The sequence below is a fragment of the Venturia canescens genome, chromosome 4, assembly GCF_019457755.1.
Source record: "Venturia canescens isolate UGA chromosome 4, ASM1945775v1, whole genome shotgun sequence".
NCBI lineage: Eukaryota > Metazoa > Arthropoda > Insecta > Hymenoptera > Ichneumonidae > Venturia > Venturia canescens.
Window position 1 is genome coordinate 12,620,658 of NC_057424.1, and position 16,929 is coordinate 12,637,586.

At 39.8% G+C, this 16,929-nt stretch overlaps 1 protein-coding gene across 5 annotated transcripts in view; it reads right to left on the minus strand.

The window, feature by feature from the left end:
* Nucleotides 1-16,929, minus strand: part of Nrx-1 (Neurexin 1) — a 216,591-nt gene that overhangs the window by 73,871 nt on the left and 125,791 nt on the right. For all 5 annotated transcript variants that reach the window (XM_043416615.1, XM_043416616.1, XM_043416617.1 and 2 more), the window contains 2 exons: nucleotides 5,555-5,713; nucleotides 4,692-4,841 (listed from right to left, as the gene is read on the minus strand). In XM_043416615.1, the coding sequence (XP_043272550.1) occupies nucleotides 4,692-4,841; nucleotides 5,555-5,713 (309 nt within the window). The remainder of the gene's footprint in view (nucleotides 1-4,691; nucleotides 4,842-5,554; nucleotides 5,714-16,929) is intronic.

Genomic DNA, 16,929 nt, shown 5'->3' on the forward strand with positions numbered 1-16,929 from the left:
TTTAATTCCCGTTTTTAGAGTCGACGTTGATGGCAAATAGTGCATTCGCATATCTAAATACTCAAATGAGAGCATCACGTTGGTAGAGCTTTATTTGGTTCGAAATAAATACAAATTTTTAACGAGCAAGTAAATTTTTCATGTTATTTTTTATTCAGTAAAAAATGTACGCCCAAACCCATGCACCCTGATTGCTCTTTTAGTAATGCACTAAAAAAAAAGCTGTCGACCAATATAAATTTCGTTTCTGTCAACCATTATATTCAGTTTGATACGAGCAACGAAATACTTTGAGCCCAAGAAAAAATAACTCGTGATCTCTGAAATAAGTTATTCACCGAACCAACAACGCAATACGAACTGAAAAATATCCTCATGCTTCTAAAAAAAGTATAGAATATTATATTTTTGTATATGAACGTATTAGCCACATCTCTCGATGGATAAAAATATCCATCAACACACGTATTTAGATACACTTTTACAAATTGGAAATGTAAAAGCATATTATCATAAATGTTTATATCTGTTGATATATTAATTATTTTTTCTGAGAATCTTCGGCACATTCACTTCCCTCGTAGCCAACGAAAATAATGAATCAACAAAAAGTCAGAATTATGACCGTCAACCGCGGGATAATAAACTAGGGTTTTCTCGTTTGTGCGAGCTTCCAAGATTGAAAAAGTACGTTATCGAAAATTTGAGTTTTGTGTTACTAGTTGTGGCAGCAAGTAGATGCGGAAATGGTCCCAGTGTGGTTAGACGGACTCGAATTTTAATTTTTTAAAACATACCTTGCGGATCTCGCATTAAGTTAACACGAAGCTCCTACAAAAAGTATGCAGATGGTGAGAACGGTTCCCCAGCCACTGCGCGACTGATGCGGTTATCCCTTAGCGACACTCCAGCACTCCGGTAACGATGCCTCATGAGCACTGCTCTCTTGAAAATGACAGTGCCAGTCATTATGAATGCACTATATGAAATTTAGTCATACGGTCGTCCGTATACGAAGTAGCAAAGCGCGTCTAGGCCTTGGGAGGAGGCAATAACATGCCCCGGTGTATACTTTGTACTTAACCGAAATAACTTTTTCCCTCTTCGCGCAGGGATTCTCGTCAAAGGTGCAGTTTGCGGAAAAAGAGTTCTCGTATTTTTTTTTCTTCCCTCTTTCACTCATCATGCCACTTTTCCCAGTCGCTTATTCGATTTGCACTGTCCACATTTTTTTGCTGTCTCTTCCATATCAACCGTATGGTGGGTGCTCGTGCATATTCAATGAATTAACGTAGCGTTGGAACGGAAGGACATCACGGAGTTATAGTTATTAATAAATTAAATAAAAACGTTGGTCAAACTTAAATTCTCCGAGTAACGAGTATGTGTTGGATGATCTGTTCATATTTTTTGTTTGTTTTTACAACAGTTTGGCATAAATTGGACTTATTCAGTGGCGTAATCAAATAAATGGGCTACTAAAAACTAGCAGCTCGTAGGGAGGGAGAACAAAACTTTTATGATGCTGCATTTTTCCGTTTTTTCTTCCCTTTAGAAAAATTTAATTTTTCATAACAGTGCGTACCACCGCAAGCTCATATGGGAATAAATAACCTGCAGTTTCGTTTTATTCGCGAGAGAATTCAGCGAGTAAAACAGAAAGTTTTTGTGTTCAGCCTACATCTTCGCATGCGTCGGATAAAGCCGTAAAATTGGGGCACCCATGAATCTCGACAGGATGCTAGTGGCTACGCTGCTTTACTCCGTCTAATTAGTTCGAGCTGAAGACCTTTGTAATTCGATACCTTAACCGAGAAAGAGACGGAAAATAGACAAAGTGGAAAAGCTGAACTCGAAACTGGTCGGGAAAATCTCGTAAATTGATTATAAAATTAAAGTCACAGAAGACGAGATACGAAGCAGGTTTCCGTCAAAATCTCGCGATATTCGTACACGCGAAGATCTAAATGCAACGTAATAATTGAATTACCGTTAGTTTGCGTGGTGTTAATTTTCATGCATGAAAGACCAAAGTTACTTATATAAACAGTGTATTTTCTCGTCAACCAAATTCATTATACTGAAGTAAAAAAAGTGGATAAAAGTGGGCTAGTATCAACAAAAATGCGCGTTATCGAATTTATTTTTAAATATGATCGATTCAATCAAATGTTTGTTGACTTTGGTCGCCACGAGTTGGTGCAGAAAAAATTTCATTGGATCAACAAATTTGTTTCCTCAATGTACAGCGAATAAATACTTTGCTCGAACGTTCATGATCTTCTAATAAGAAAATTGAAGAGTCAGTCCGAGAATTCGATTCATAAATAAATCATTTTACTTCACATTTTAATGGAATTTTAATACTCAAAATATATCGCACTTTACTTTCGTTGCAGTGATGTTTACAGATTGGTTGACTCGATTCATTTTACTATTGGCATGAAAAGGACTTTTTCATAATTTCCGTAACCCGCAAAGTGTTGCAATTTTTCTTCACTGGGGTTGGCTTTTTTCTTCATTCGGCTACATTGCCGGTGCAATCAGCGAGCGAAGGTTAAGCCGATTGAGCTCTCAGTCACGCCCGCAAAAGCTTTGTCTCTTCATACCACGTAACCGATGGTCGGCAAGTTGTGAGCTCTATATATGTATTGATAACGAATGGAGGAACAAAGGAGCTTGGGGTTGCCGACTGGTCATTTTAATTATCAGCAATTGTACGGGCGCGGCTCAAAGGGCTTCCGCATTGATGATGGTTAACGTTGTTCACAACATACACCCTTTTCTTTCTCATTCAATTCTCTTTACTAACCGCGTCGCTTTCTGGCTGATACGTTTTCTTGTTACAACACACTCACACACACACACACATGATTTTATTAAAGTATTCAGTATTGCTTTGCTCCTTCGCTAGTTGGCGAGCCTTGATCGAACCTATTTTATTTCGAATAGTAAATTACAGAATACTTGAAATTTTATCAAAGCATTTATTTTGCTTGAGAGTTTAATTTTTTATTTTATACGAAAGGTGGAGCATCGAATGAAGAATAATTAATGGAATTCATGATGAAACTACATTTTTTCGTAGCTGAAATTCTATTGACGAAATCATTCGCAGAGTTAATTAACGCGGTGTATTCTCATGCCAAGCAATCACCCACGTGGCTTTGACGAACGATCCTCTTTTCGTTCTCGGTTGTAAATAGAAAAATGCATATTAAAGTACTTGTATTTTGAACCATGGCATATATCAAGCTGCATTAAATGTCGGGTTTGATACGAAATTTTTTTATCATCAGACTGATTAAATTGTGTTGTACGACAGCAGGAAATGTGGTACGTATTTACTCGGAACTTTTCAGAACCACGCCTCAAATTTTTTATCATTATTTGGAGACAAAAAAATTCTAATGAGGGTATGAAAAAAAAAAATTCTCCACAATGTGTGTAAATACTATTTCAGTTAATATTCTACAGATCTTTTGCTCATTCAACTTTTCTTAGAATCTGAAATGATGAATTTTTCGTGATGATGGTACTCGTAATTACTTATAGTGACAGTTACAGTTGATTAATCAAGAAGTCAAAGTTTATTCATAAACTGAGGATCAGGGCTGTACGTCGTAGAGTGCCTCGTACATACGTACAACGAGACACGATTTAAGCACACTATAAATCGAAAGAGAGCGAATGTTTTCTCCGTATATGTGAAAAGACTCAACGGCGAGCCGTACAAGTTTGAGTGGTCTATGTATATGCATACGTGCTCGAAAAACCCGCAGTGGTCCGAACGCAGGTGACTTTGATCGAGTGAGCGTAAACTTTGGCAATAAAAGAGAGTAGAGAGTGTAGCAGCAGGCGCGACGAAGCTTGACTGCGGAAATCGCGAGGGGACGGTACTTACTACCGATTCAGGAGGGTTTTTTTCTCTGTACATGAACGTAAAGCACACTTTTGTTCTATTTTAAAATTCACAGTGATTCTTTCTGCCTCTTCTCTCCCTCTTCATTTCTCTCTGGCTCACTCATTCCGATTCCCTCGCTCTCTCTTTCGCTATCTTCTCTTGCTCCAACTTTCTCCAGTACATTTAATACTATCGATGTTCCCGAGTCGGTATCATTTGAAACTGTTGCTGAGACACATATTTGCAGAATGCAAGAAAAAAAAAAAATATATTGCAAGCTGCCGCGAACGTATGAATTAAATTAAAGGCTATAAAAAATGAAACAGGGACTTATTTTAAGATTAATTTTTAAGAGCAAAAAAATCCGTTTACGTCTCATATTTTTAAGTGGTTTTTTATATTCTGGTCTGACCTTCTGTTTTTCACGTGTCTTTTGAATCAATGCCCTATTCTAAAGCTGAACTTTCTTATAATTACAGTAAGATTAGTTAAACGAAGTATTATTTTACAGTTAAAGTGTCACACGAAATGAATTTTCTTTGTGATGTACCGCGGCCCGAATATTCTACGCGGTTGTACATCGACTTTTGCAATTTTTATATTTCTTCGTGCTGCACACGATTGCATAGAGTCCAAACGATGAGATAATATCGCGTTTTACATTCATTCATTTGTACACATGAAATGTTTACGTTAAAGGTATTGAAGGCTACGCTTGCATTGATGAAGGAAGACGAATTATTGTTATGAGTGTTATTAACATTGAATATTTTGGTAATGTACTTACGAGATGAGAGTCTCTGGTGGTAAACGTGACTGGATCGGTTTTGGGCTCACGACAGTGGAAATCTACTCTTCCCCAGGCTGTCGTACCCTCCGCTTTGCTTTTCGCCGCTTCTATAAGCTCCATTGCTATTCCCTCGGCGCCAAATTTCACCTGCGGTGGAAAAGTATTTCAACTACTATACTCGATGGGGTGCACGTGCTTTTTGTTTCGAATTCGTCCATTTTTTTCTATAACGATTGAAAAAAGCCACTGCCAGAGACGGTAATGGGCCGCAAGCCGCAAGTGCATGCCGTTAATGTTGCTGTTAAATTGACCGAGCTTTTGTTAAAACCGCGATGATTCATAGGGTGCTAATCTGTTTGGTGAAGAAGTGACGCTCCACCATAGTCGAGAGAGGTGCTTTTTGCAGCTTGTCCGATTCGTTACTTCCAGCGTAATGACTGAACTCCATTATATTTCCTTCACATTTTACCTCTTTATTGCTGCCAGCATTTGAGAAGGGGATTGAAAACAAAACGTTCTTTCTAGCGTTCACGTCAAACGAATCACACCGCGACTGTATAGTCGATGCCTGAGTGAACCATCAAACGACTTTCATAGATTAATGCATTCCATTTTGCTCTCAAAAACGCGTATATTGCTGGGTGCAGTGAACCGTTCAAACCAATCACCGGCAGGTAAATTGATGAGTAAATGTGCAACGTGAAAATTGGCAATTCGAGTTTTTTTTTTTTTTTTTTCATTTCCCTAAGCAAATTCGAATTCGACCGATGCACAAGAGAATGAAAATGATGGAAAGTATACAATGGAAATAAACACGTCTGACAGATTTTCATTTCATATTTCAACAAACAATTACGCACCTCTCGCAAACATCCGACAAAATTGGTGATCCCTTTCGCTCCTTGTAACGCATTCGTGTCTGCCCCACCACCGACTAGGAGCTGATCACTCGCTAATCGCGTGAACGAACCTGCAGTGTGACCGTGCTCCGCATAAATCCCGTCGACGACTGCTGATAGCTGGAACAACGCGTACAGGCAAAAATCGAGTGAGTGCGCTGAACCCATCGTAAAACAGGTCGATATTTTTGACACTTTTTTTATAATTCTAAATATTCGTTCTCTATGTTAGAAATGATTGTCTACAGGAGAGGAAATCATCATATTTTTTGAATGTTCCGAGTGTACTTGAAGCTTCATCATATACGAAGGAGAAGATTCGCATCAGGCGCTGGAAGGAATAAGAAAAGATAGAGTAGATGAAGAAAGCGTTGAGAAATCTTGATTTCCTCATAATCATTGTTTGACTTGACTAAAGAGTATCAGAGAGTATAATAAAGAGAAAGATCAGAAATAATCGGAGATCCGAGTGTACATATATCAGCAAAAGTGGCGGAAGTACAAGAGCGAAAAGACTGGAAACTCGTCAGGTCGAGTACGTCGAGTGAGCGTTAAAACTCAAAGTGTAACCAGACAGTGCGTTTGAGGAAGAAGCTGCGAGAAGAATGGAGGTACGAGAATACGTAGGTACGTCTGAGAAAAGTATATAAAATGGTACAGGAGGAAGATGGATAGAATGAAACCAGAGAGGAAGCTCTTCGCAGGACGCGAGTGTTGATGACGATGGTGGTGCGGTGTCGGTGATGGGGGTAGAGCGGTACTTCACTGAGCAAGCATCGTCTCTGTCGGACGGAAGTGGCGGTGGTGGCAGCGATGTATACATCAGTGGTTTCGGTGAAGAGAGAAAATGGACCGGTTAAAGGAAAGGGCGAAAAAGAGACAGCTAATTATACTTGAGGAAAGAGGTACGCAGTGGAACAACTTTTAAGAGATACCGAGGAGAAATGGGTAATAAGAGAAGACGAGAGAAGAAGGTCGAAAGAAAAGATACGGTTTGCCGCAGCGGAAAGGCTGCTGCGGCTGTTGCTGCTGCTGCTGCTGCTGCGTCGAGACGTAGAATTTCCACGGAGAGATAACGACTATTGACGCACCACTAGCTATGCAAGGCTCTTCCCTTGATAGCGAGGCCCAACAGGGCGTAATGGGTGAACTCGTATTTTCTTTCTTCTGTTTTTTGTTCCTTCTTCCGTTCCATCTATATGTGTCTTTCTGAGACTTTTCCACTGCGAGTTTTCGAGTGATTTATCAATAGAGTATTGGACCGGTTGAATCGATAGCGATTTCTATTTGATGAAAGATCGTGCGGAGAATTATTAGGATCGAGTGGTCCACAAAGTTGTATAAGCTCGTGGAAGAATATAGCAGGGAGTGAATGAGCACTAGCAGCCGTTTCCATTTCTCACGCGTCTCGCAAAGACCCATTTTCCATAAAATCAATATCGTAAGAATGCAATTAGCCCAATTTTCTTGTCTGAATTCTGGATGCTTGAGAAACACGTCGAGCGACTCTTATTACCGGCATATTCGGCTTCCATAGTTTCTCAATTTTCCTACCCGGTGAAGTAGTAAAACGTGGCTGTATGAGAGATACAGTCTGCTTGAACAACGCTCGTGTCGCGAACAACGATCCTTCCCACGATTACTTAATAAAAGTGAAATTTAATTAAGCCTCTACTGGGCCCCGGTGCACTCACCGCAGCCTCCACACTCCCTTCTAAGAGCAAGAATCCTCGGTATCTAATTGAACCAGAACGAACGTGGCGCTTGTAAAGTTCCTCGTGCAATTTAGTGCGTCGCGCTGGTTACGTGCTCACCGAGCCGCCGCCGACGCCCGACGTAATCATCCGAACTACTTTTCTCACAGATTTCTTCTCCGCTCTACTTTGATACACGGGACACCTGTTCCATTTCGATTAGAAGTGTCTTTGGCCGTGACATATATTTTCATTGAACCAGAACACCCACGAGTCGCTCCTAACTGGGATTATATCGCGGTCATTCGAAATAATCTTCCGTTAAAAACCCATTAAAATCTCGTCCACAGCTTTGTCAGAAGAGAGTAACGCGTTGTCGATGCGCAAACCGGTAAAAGATTACTGGAAAACTCACATTTGTGCGAGCGCAATATGTTTGGCTCGATCTCGGAAGAACTCGACGCTAATTTATCTCCTTAGAAACATTTTAGCGTTCGTCCGAGTTCGTTGAAATAGCAACGAACGAGAATTAATTGGCTTAATTAAAAAGTTCCACGGAGCTATACGTGTATGACCGGGAGCTACAGATTGAGCGAGTCCACGGAAGCCGGTGCGGAACCCCCATCTAGGATTATGCTCCCCGTGAATGCCCTCGCTAAACCGACATTACACGAGCCTCACACCTCTCGTTGGCTTTAGCTTCATTACCGCAAGATTCGGCACTAACTTGCCCATTCGTTTTATCCATCCTCATTTTTCTGTGTTTGTCTCTATTTGTACCAGCAAAAAACATAGCCTGCTTCATCATGCTTGGGCGCAATTTTCGACCCTCCAGTGAGTTAACTACCAATGATTTTCCCCACGAATAGATACTGTCGAAACGGTTACAAGAATCGATTGATGAGTTTGAAAATATAAAAATGGCGAATGAAATTAAAATTCATTTAATCTCGAGTGTTTTCATTGGCCATAGATGATGATTTGCTTCTTCTTCAAGAATGACAGGGGAAGGAGTAGCTCTACTCTTTTTGCCCAGGTTGCCGCGCTGCCATTCTGTTATTTTCCTCATTAAAGCACAGCATCAACGAGATTCCCCGAGAGAGCTTATTTCCAGGATGCGCGATTCCCGTCTTCGCTCATTGCCTTCTCCCTCTTCGGGGGGAGCTGATGACGAAGGATCGTTAGAGCGAAGAGAGAAGTGAGGAGGAAAAAAAGGCCAAGATCGAGAGTAAAAGTAGTCGGATGGACGGAAGATTTGTTTGTGTGTGCGCGTGTGATTGCTGGTACTTGTAAGTATTCGTACGAGCACGAACGACGTTCCATTAATGAGAACTGCCTTCGAGCTTGCAAAATGTTTCAGCAACATCCGCGTGAGCGTTTGTAAACGTGCGAGTTTGGGCGCCTGTGTGCATCGCTAAGGGGAGACGAGCAGTAAACGCGCGGTGGTGAACGGGAGTATTGACAGGAAATTGGAGAAATTGCGCGAGTGAGGTTCGGGCGCCGTGACGAGAGAGATAACGAGGAGAGAAGAGCAGGAAGATTCATTGGGCAACGATGTCGTCGATGTCTATGATATCTTCGTCGAATGTCGATGGAGCATGACACAATTAAAAATACGCGACACGACGTTCCAAGGGTGTAGGATGGGGAAGACGAGAAATGCGGATGGGTATAGAGAGACAACGTCGAAGCTCCCAACGGAAGTGGAAAAGCCACGCAGCCGTCGAGTCGGAAATCGAATTGTCACAGGAAAGAGGACTCTGGTATCCTCGGAGACGCGTCAACGCGATGCAGTTATATGTGAATGGAAATGTCAACGGATGGTTATATATTAGGAATTTGATAATTATTTCTGTGCAAATCTTTCTCTCTGCTTTGAATACTCAACGATGGAAAGAGCAAAGAGAAACTGGATTGACTAATATATTGAGCGGTGGTACCAACATTTTTATGGCTCCCTTTATCTTTTGTTAATATGGTGAGTGGTTAACGATTCACCGGAACAACTCCCTCATTTGTTCTTTCTCCTCTCGTTGTTAAACGGTCGTAGGGCAGCCCCTACTTTTCCAGCTTCGTTTGTTTTGAGCGAACCCAACGAGGACAAAACCAGACGAACTTTTGTGCGTGCAAAGGACAATACATTATTCGCAGTAACGGTGCTGGTAGTGTTCTATACTTCCAGGCAACACAGATAGTGAAAACTTAATTAAATTGCCCGACCCCAATACCGTAGAAGAGAATAGAGCACTGCCGAATGGCGAAGCCAAGAGAGAGAGAGGAAGTCATGATAAATGATAAATTTGGATAATTATTCTTCAATTTCCGGCAATAGCGATCCACCTTTATCGTGTTCTTGGCTAATCTCATAATGTACTGAATCTCCTCCAAAAGTTCCTCGTCGAGGGACAAGGGTGCAAGAAAATGTGAATGAAATCCCTTGCCAGGAATACCCTTAAGGATGTACAAGTGCGAGGAGGGCTGCTTTTAGATAGGACTCTAATTTTTTTATGACTAACAATCCAAGATTTCTATGCCTGTGAAATTTCAAGTTCTATCACTCAAGATCTTATCGACTGTTGGTTGAAATATTAACAGTCGAAAAAAAGTACAGATATTAACATGTCGCTTAGGGCCACAATGATTTACTGGCCTCTTCAACCATTTTCAACTCAAAATCTAATATATTTCTGTCAAAGATTTATCAAAGATTAAAATCAGTATTTATATGAATTGGATCGCGTGGAATCTAATGAAACGTTAAAAAAGGGGGCCAATGGCTATCTGCGTTAGAAAAATTGAGTTGAAGACTACAAATAGTTCTAGAATCTTGAAATTTTGCAGGCCCATGCGTCACATTCTGTTATATATTAATGACCCAGGTAATCGATTTTAAAAAATATGTCAAGACTGCCAACTGACTAATACGACGCGCCCATACATCCTTCATTTTTATGCACAAACAGATTCTATTTTATAGAAACGTTATTTCATTGATCAATTCGTATATACTGTGTTCGTTATAGTGGAATATCGTAAAGGTACGTAGAAAATAATAATAAAATGAAAGATACTTTTGCTGGTAGATGAAGATCACTTATATTTTGTTATTCATCGTTCCAATGTGTCAATTTTTTTATCTCACTTTCAGGGTGACCTGAAGAATTTTCTGTTCATTCGTGGACAAGTTCGCCCGAAAATACGGTAAAAAATGTATGAAAGCGTATCCGAAAGCTAGGTAATGTGGAATCGAAAAAAATACTGTTAAGGCTTCGAATAAAGCGCATGGCTTAATTATTTCGGGATCGTAATTGTTATTTATTAAAGTTCAAATGAGTGAAGTTAGTCGTGCGCTGTATCTGATGCTGTAATCTGGTCATTCTTTTCCACCTCCTCATTTCTTTTCGTCAGTGCGGAGGACGATCGTTGAAAAAAGTTTTACGATGCGACTAACGCGATAGTATGAAGACTATAATTGAAGAAGCAGTGGGTGAATCGGGGTTCGCTTTCGCGCGCACTAACGGGATCCTCGGTAAGTGGAACTTGAAGTTTCCATCGTTAAGTTGAACGCCTGCAATTCTCCCACTATCTTTTTCTTCCCTTTCGACTTGAGTACTCGTTTCCGTGGACGGCAACCTCCGCCATCTTTCGACTGATAAAAAGCCCTCGACGAGGGGTTCCTGCCCTATTGCGGTACAAGTGCTGAGTACTTAACACATCGCAATATTTATCTTTTCACTCTCGGCATTTGGAATAGAAAAAGAAGAAAAACCGAAGCTTATCCGCGACCTGTTTAGTACGGGGCTGTTAATGCGACGAATTCTATCGTTTGCGTAATTTATTTTTCGACTTTTATTCACTTTATTTTAGATTACAAGTCCAACAAAGCTCTTTCTCTCTCTCTCTCTCTCCGATTGCGCCCCGGAATTGAATAAAGTGGAGATTAGCGAAGAGTAGTAAATGGGAAAAGCGCGGATCGCTCATCTCGTTGAAATTTTATTTACCGCGATACACGTTGATCTCATTGCAGAAAATAACTAACGCTCGCAACGCTGTTCATTTATATATGTTTGGCTGATTTTTTTTTTTTTTTTTCAACAATTTGTTGACAACGCTCCTGACAAACTCGGGAGGCGAGTTGCTCCCTAATTCGGTCGTTCGCGATCGCATTAAACGGCCGATAGTAATTAACGACTTGCACGGTTTACACATGCTTATACGAACTACATATACGTGTTTGCTTGCATGCAGGATAGGCCAGTGCACCTGCACAATTCTCGTCGAAACTCCAATTTAGGTCGGCCTGGGAAAGGGGTTGGAGGGGTTGCTCGCGAGACGCGAATCCCGGAATGCGAATTAGCAACGGTTCGAGAAACATACCGACGTTGCGGCCGATGTAAATTACACACCGGGTGCAATGCGGCGGCTTTGCTCTCTCGTTTCATTAATTCTCTGAGCTTTCCCCCTTAGATTTTCTACTTTGTTGCTATAGCTAGAGCTTTATGTTTCTTTGAGATTGACGCCCACGCCGTGAATTTATTCTGTCCCTTTATCAGTGTGTTTTGTGCGACTCGGTTGCTGCAAGCGTCCGAGTGGCTTTTCTTTCTGAGCGAACTTTTTCTCATTTATTTTTACATTCACTTGGAAAGTACACCTGAAAAATGATCGGGGAACTTTGGACATAAATCTACAGAATCGGGTGTCACAAGAAAATCACAAAAGTACACATAAAAAATGAAATTCTTTCCATATACGATGCAGAACATTTTTTTTTATCAATGTGACCGATGAGCAGTAAGAAAGTCAGATCGCATTTTCGAAATTCGAGCAACGAAAGGATGGCATTGACTCCATAATATTATTGGAAATTCCAGGCGTACCAAATCGAATTTGGAAGCATGCGACTTCATCCGGAAGTTCCTTCCATTGTGATTCCAGGTAGAGCTGCGTGTTCGTTTCCCTATGGAAATTCTGTTTATTGTAAGGAAGTTTTGCCTGACAACTGGTCATATTTGCTCTGAAGCGAGTGTATAAAATAAGGAGAAAAACTGCGTATCGTAAAAATCAAGATTTTTTTCCACGATTCGTTATTCTGGATTAATAAAAATAGTTAATGAAAAAGTGAATGTTGAAATAAGAATCGATGTGTATTTGAAGTTTCTGACTGCAAGTGACATAAATTCGAAAATATTTTCAGTTAAGGTAATTCTATCGCTTCAGTCTAGTCATACCACTGCTAATAGTTAAGACTTACAGTAATTAATATTATTGACATATGGAAAAAAATTATTTCTTATAAGTAAAATTTTCCATATGTAATCCTTTAAATGAATGTTCGTATTGAATTATAAAAATTAAAAAAAAGTTAGTCCAACGATTCGCGTAGTATCCCCAAGTTTACGTTTGGCAACACCGGTTCTCTCCATCTTTTTCTACTCGACCACTCGTGAGTGTTTAACCTCTTTTCTGCTGATCTGTCAAATTGAGGGTAGGACTACACTCAGCTGATGCCTTACTGTCATGTCTCTTTATCATAGCGAGTCGTAGGAAATCCAATGCCGGAAGTTCAAATTAAACTTAATATTCCGTAAAAAATAGGCCGATAAGGGCAACTTTTTTTGGGAGTATTAGATTACTACAAGTGTTAAGTATATGAATTGCAGTTTTTTTCCGGAATTTTATGGATTTCTAGGCAAATATACCCTTTTGTAGCAACCGGAAGTTAGGTTTTTGTATATGCTGTTTTGAAATTCCTTTACGAAAACCACCAATTTTAATAATTAATTTCTCTGAAATTAGGTCGATAACCGACCCTGAAATTTGACACAGCCCTTTATTAAAGGTTTAAGTACAGCATAAATTTTTTTTTTTTAAATCTTATGAACTAAGCCTGGCGATAGAATTACCTTAAGAGTATTTGAAGGACTCTTTCCGTGTGCATTGTAAAAATTATAATTATATTTGAACGTCGTGCTTAATAAAAGAATGCTTCAAATAAATAGAAGATTAAAATCTGTTGCAAAGTTTCCGCGGACCACAAACATTTTCACCGTGAGTTTTAATAACGAATTTACTTCCTGAGTTTTTCCATCGCACGCACTTTTCTCTTGCTCATTCCCAAATCTATTTTCTCCGAACACTATAGACTTTTAGAATAATGTTTGGCAATTAAATTCGTAAATTAAAAATTTCAAGAGTGTCTCAAAACTTCATTTAAGCAGCTTAAAGTACGTTGAAGTAACAAAAAGTGTTCAGGCTTTTTAGATTATTGAAGAAACTATGGTTGAGACGATATCGAGGCAATATGAAAAATAAAAATAGTAAAACCTCTTTGTTAAAAGCGAGAACTCGTGGTTAATAAGCTAAAAGAAAACTTTATACCACTGAGCCGAAGAAAAACAACGCGGTTAACGTTATAACACTGCTCTTTTAAAACAAACAGAGCTCAACGAAGTCTGGAGAAAAAACGTTGTCGCTGCGCGGAGCTCGGATGGAGCGAGCGGAGCGTCGACTGGCTGCGAGTAGATAAAGAGGCGTGTGGTCAGACGTGCTAGAAACTATCGAGAATATAGCACACGGACAATATGCTAGATGCAATGCAAACTTTCTCTGGCCCCACGTTCTAGATGATTGCATTAAAAAGAACGCTTGAGAAAAAGCAGTCGTACCAAACGTATATTTTCAATATCATATATCACTCGTGAAGGATTGTTCAGGCCTTACATACGTGCGGAATTAAAAAAAAAAATCGTTTTTTTTTACAGATTATTATTCTCTATAGTTTTAGGCATATTTCTGTGAAAGTCGATTGTAAAAATTGCCTATAGATCGAAAGTTATAAAAAAAGTGACTGTCCAACGAGAGGGCCTGATGCGCACTTGAAACTTTAAATGCGTTTTTCTCAAAATTACTTTTTCTGGCACGGTCTTCATGGTAACCTATACAGTTTTTCATATTTTTTATGCTTTTTTTTTTAATATTCGAAATTGTTTTCTCTATCGTTTGTCGAGTCGGATTTTTGATATTGTGATTAAAAAATTTGACAAACATAATTATGAATTTTTCGAATTTCAAAAATCCGGCTCGACAGATCATAACTACAACTTTGTTTACAAGAATTTTTTTACGTTTTGCATATCTATCAACATTTCAAGAAGAAATTATGCAGACCGTGGAGCAACTTTTTTTTTCATCGTGCTTCAGGAAACGTGCGATTTTTGATGTTGTAATTTTTGAAAAAAAATTATGTATGGCGTCCAAAGCATGTTTTCGACTTGACTTTTGAGCACGCGTTTCGAGGCTTACCAACTCCGTTGTATCTGCTTTATGCAGGCGGTGTAATTCTCTCGCACACTCGCTTGCTCTGCCTTTCTTTCTGAATTTCCTGACGCTTTGCAGACTTTTGGGCAATTAGTTAGATAAGAAATCGCGTGCTGTTTCAGACTCGAGGCGCGATATATAACCCAATTAATCATAATTTTCAACTCGCCCTTTTCTCACTTTGCCTCACCCCTCGTCACCACTTTTGACTCCTCTCGCATCTTCTCGTGTTTTTCTTCTCAAGTTTTTACACGCGGTGTACTACGGAGGGTGCGAAAAAATGGAGAGACGAGGGTAGGCACGACCGAAACTCATTACAGTAATAAAGTCTGTCGAGGATCCAGGCTTGGTGGTGCGTTATGCTCGAAAAAATATGTAGATCGTTGGAGCTACCAAATGTTTCGCGGTGCTTCTCTGACCTCTTTTTAGTCGAGCCTTTTTTCGTACACGTTGTACGATCGTTAGGTGAACGGGAGCAATTTATTTTACCTTTGAATAACGACTTCTTACGTTGTATTTTGAATATGTACGTGTTGATTTATCGTGTACATTTTTTAATACAACGATGATACATCGCATAGAAAAGGACATGCGATCTTTGTGATGAGTGAATACCGAAAACCATGTCACAAAACTTATTCCAATAATATCATTGTTACCGTGAAGCGGCAGAGCTGGAATTTCGTTGCCTCTAAATCATAAACGCGATGCGACACATTACGAAAATATAATGAGACTGTGTATGGCGGGTCGTCTGCTCGAAATTCTTCTTTGGAAAGATTCATCTGTCATTTTCTCAGGTATTAAAGAATATAATATTCTCGGCAGCGGACACTTCAGTCGATAAATGATGAATGATTCCCACCACATATTTTCTTCCATTCCGGACGTTCGAATACTATTAATTAGGATTGTTTCCGGATGGACGTATTCAAACTTTCTACCTGATTAATCAAGCAGCATCGCGCCAGTGATTCTTCGAATATTTCCCGGCCAACGGGAACTCATTATGACTGCTCAAGTGCATATTTTACGATCAAATATTCTTTAGAAGTAATTTTAATTAGAGGGCAAGCGTGCTTCGAAAGAGTGCTAAGAATATTTTACCTATTTATGTAATCGATTCATTCGAACAAGCATATTCATTTCCATTTACGTCGTTCCGTTTTCTCAGCTGATTCTTCTTTGAATAATGATGACTATTGCTGGGATAATTGTAATCGATCCTTTCCTGTCGAATTTGCAATCAGGATTCAACGACAATGATGCCCGACAAGACACCAAATAAACTTTCTTCTTCTTCATCAATGTGATCAATTTATAGGTCGACGTAAGTGCTGTCTCGCGTCTCGATTTCAAATTTACGCGTCTCTCATGTACCATTTGCGTTATTACGGGACTTATTGCTTTCTAACGATATCGCGTCCCAACGATTGAAATATTATTAAGACTTTTCCCTTCCCTTTGACGCTCTTTTGTGTCAAACGCGTGCACACATTTTCATGAGTTCACTCCATGCTTTTAGCCCTCAATTCTCGGCGTGGTAATATAGATAATAAAAATCGTGGGAAATGAGAAGAACGAAGCAAAGCTCGGTGAGCAGGTCGCTCGAGCTGTTGCTGTGAATTGTAGCGCCAACGTGCTCAGCTAGAATTTTCCTCCGGTATAAACTGTATCCGTTATACAAATACGGTCACGTCTCTTTCCACTGACGACCTCTCTGCAGCGCCCGTTTCTTTTTCCGCACGACTGCCTTAAAACGCAGTCAACTGCAGGTGTCGGAGCACTTCTTCGAAGCCTCCCTTTCGCACTTTGCCATCTTGCAAAGTTCCCAACTTTTTAGATCTTACCGATATGAAACCTGCTGCTGCTTCTGCTTTTGGGTGTATCACGCGTTCTTCTCCCTCGTTTGCTTCCAAAGCCTTCACCCGGCGCCTTTTTTCACCCGAGTCTCTACTTTCCCACGATTCTCAATACTCACGAATATAAAAAATATAAAGTGAATGTGCGAAATGGGCTAGCAATGTGAAGGCATGGCGTGTACTGTACTTTTCGAAGCTCCTACCAGGACCTGTCGTGACATTTTTTTCCTTCGAGCAATTGAAATCTAACACAATTGTTCGCTCTCCCGGAGAGAATTATAAACAGTAATTTATATTGAAAATGTGGAAAACGACGAATTCTATTGAGCATGAAGTTGCCGCATGAGTTGAAGGCTTTCAAAGAAATACATCGCAAGGTGAGTGAATTTTAAAATTCACTTGAGACGTCACAATTGAGATTATTTTATATATTATTTATTATCAATTTCATTATTGACTGTCT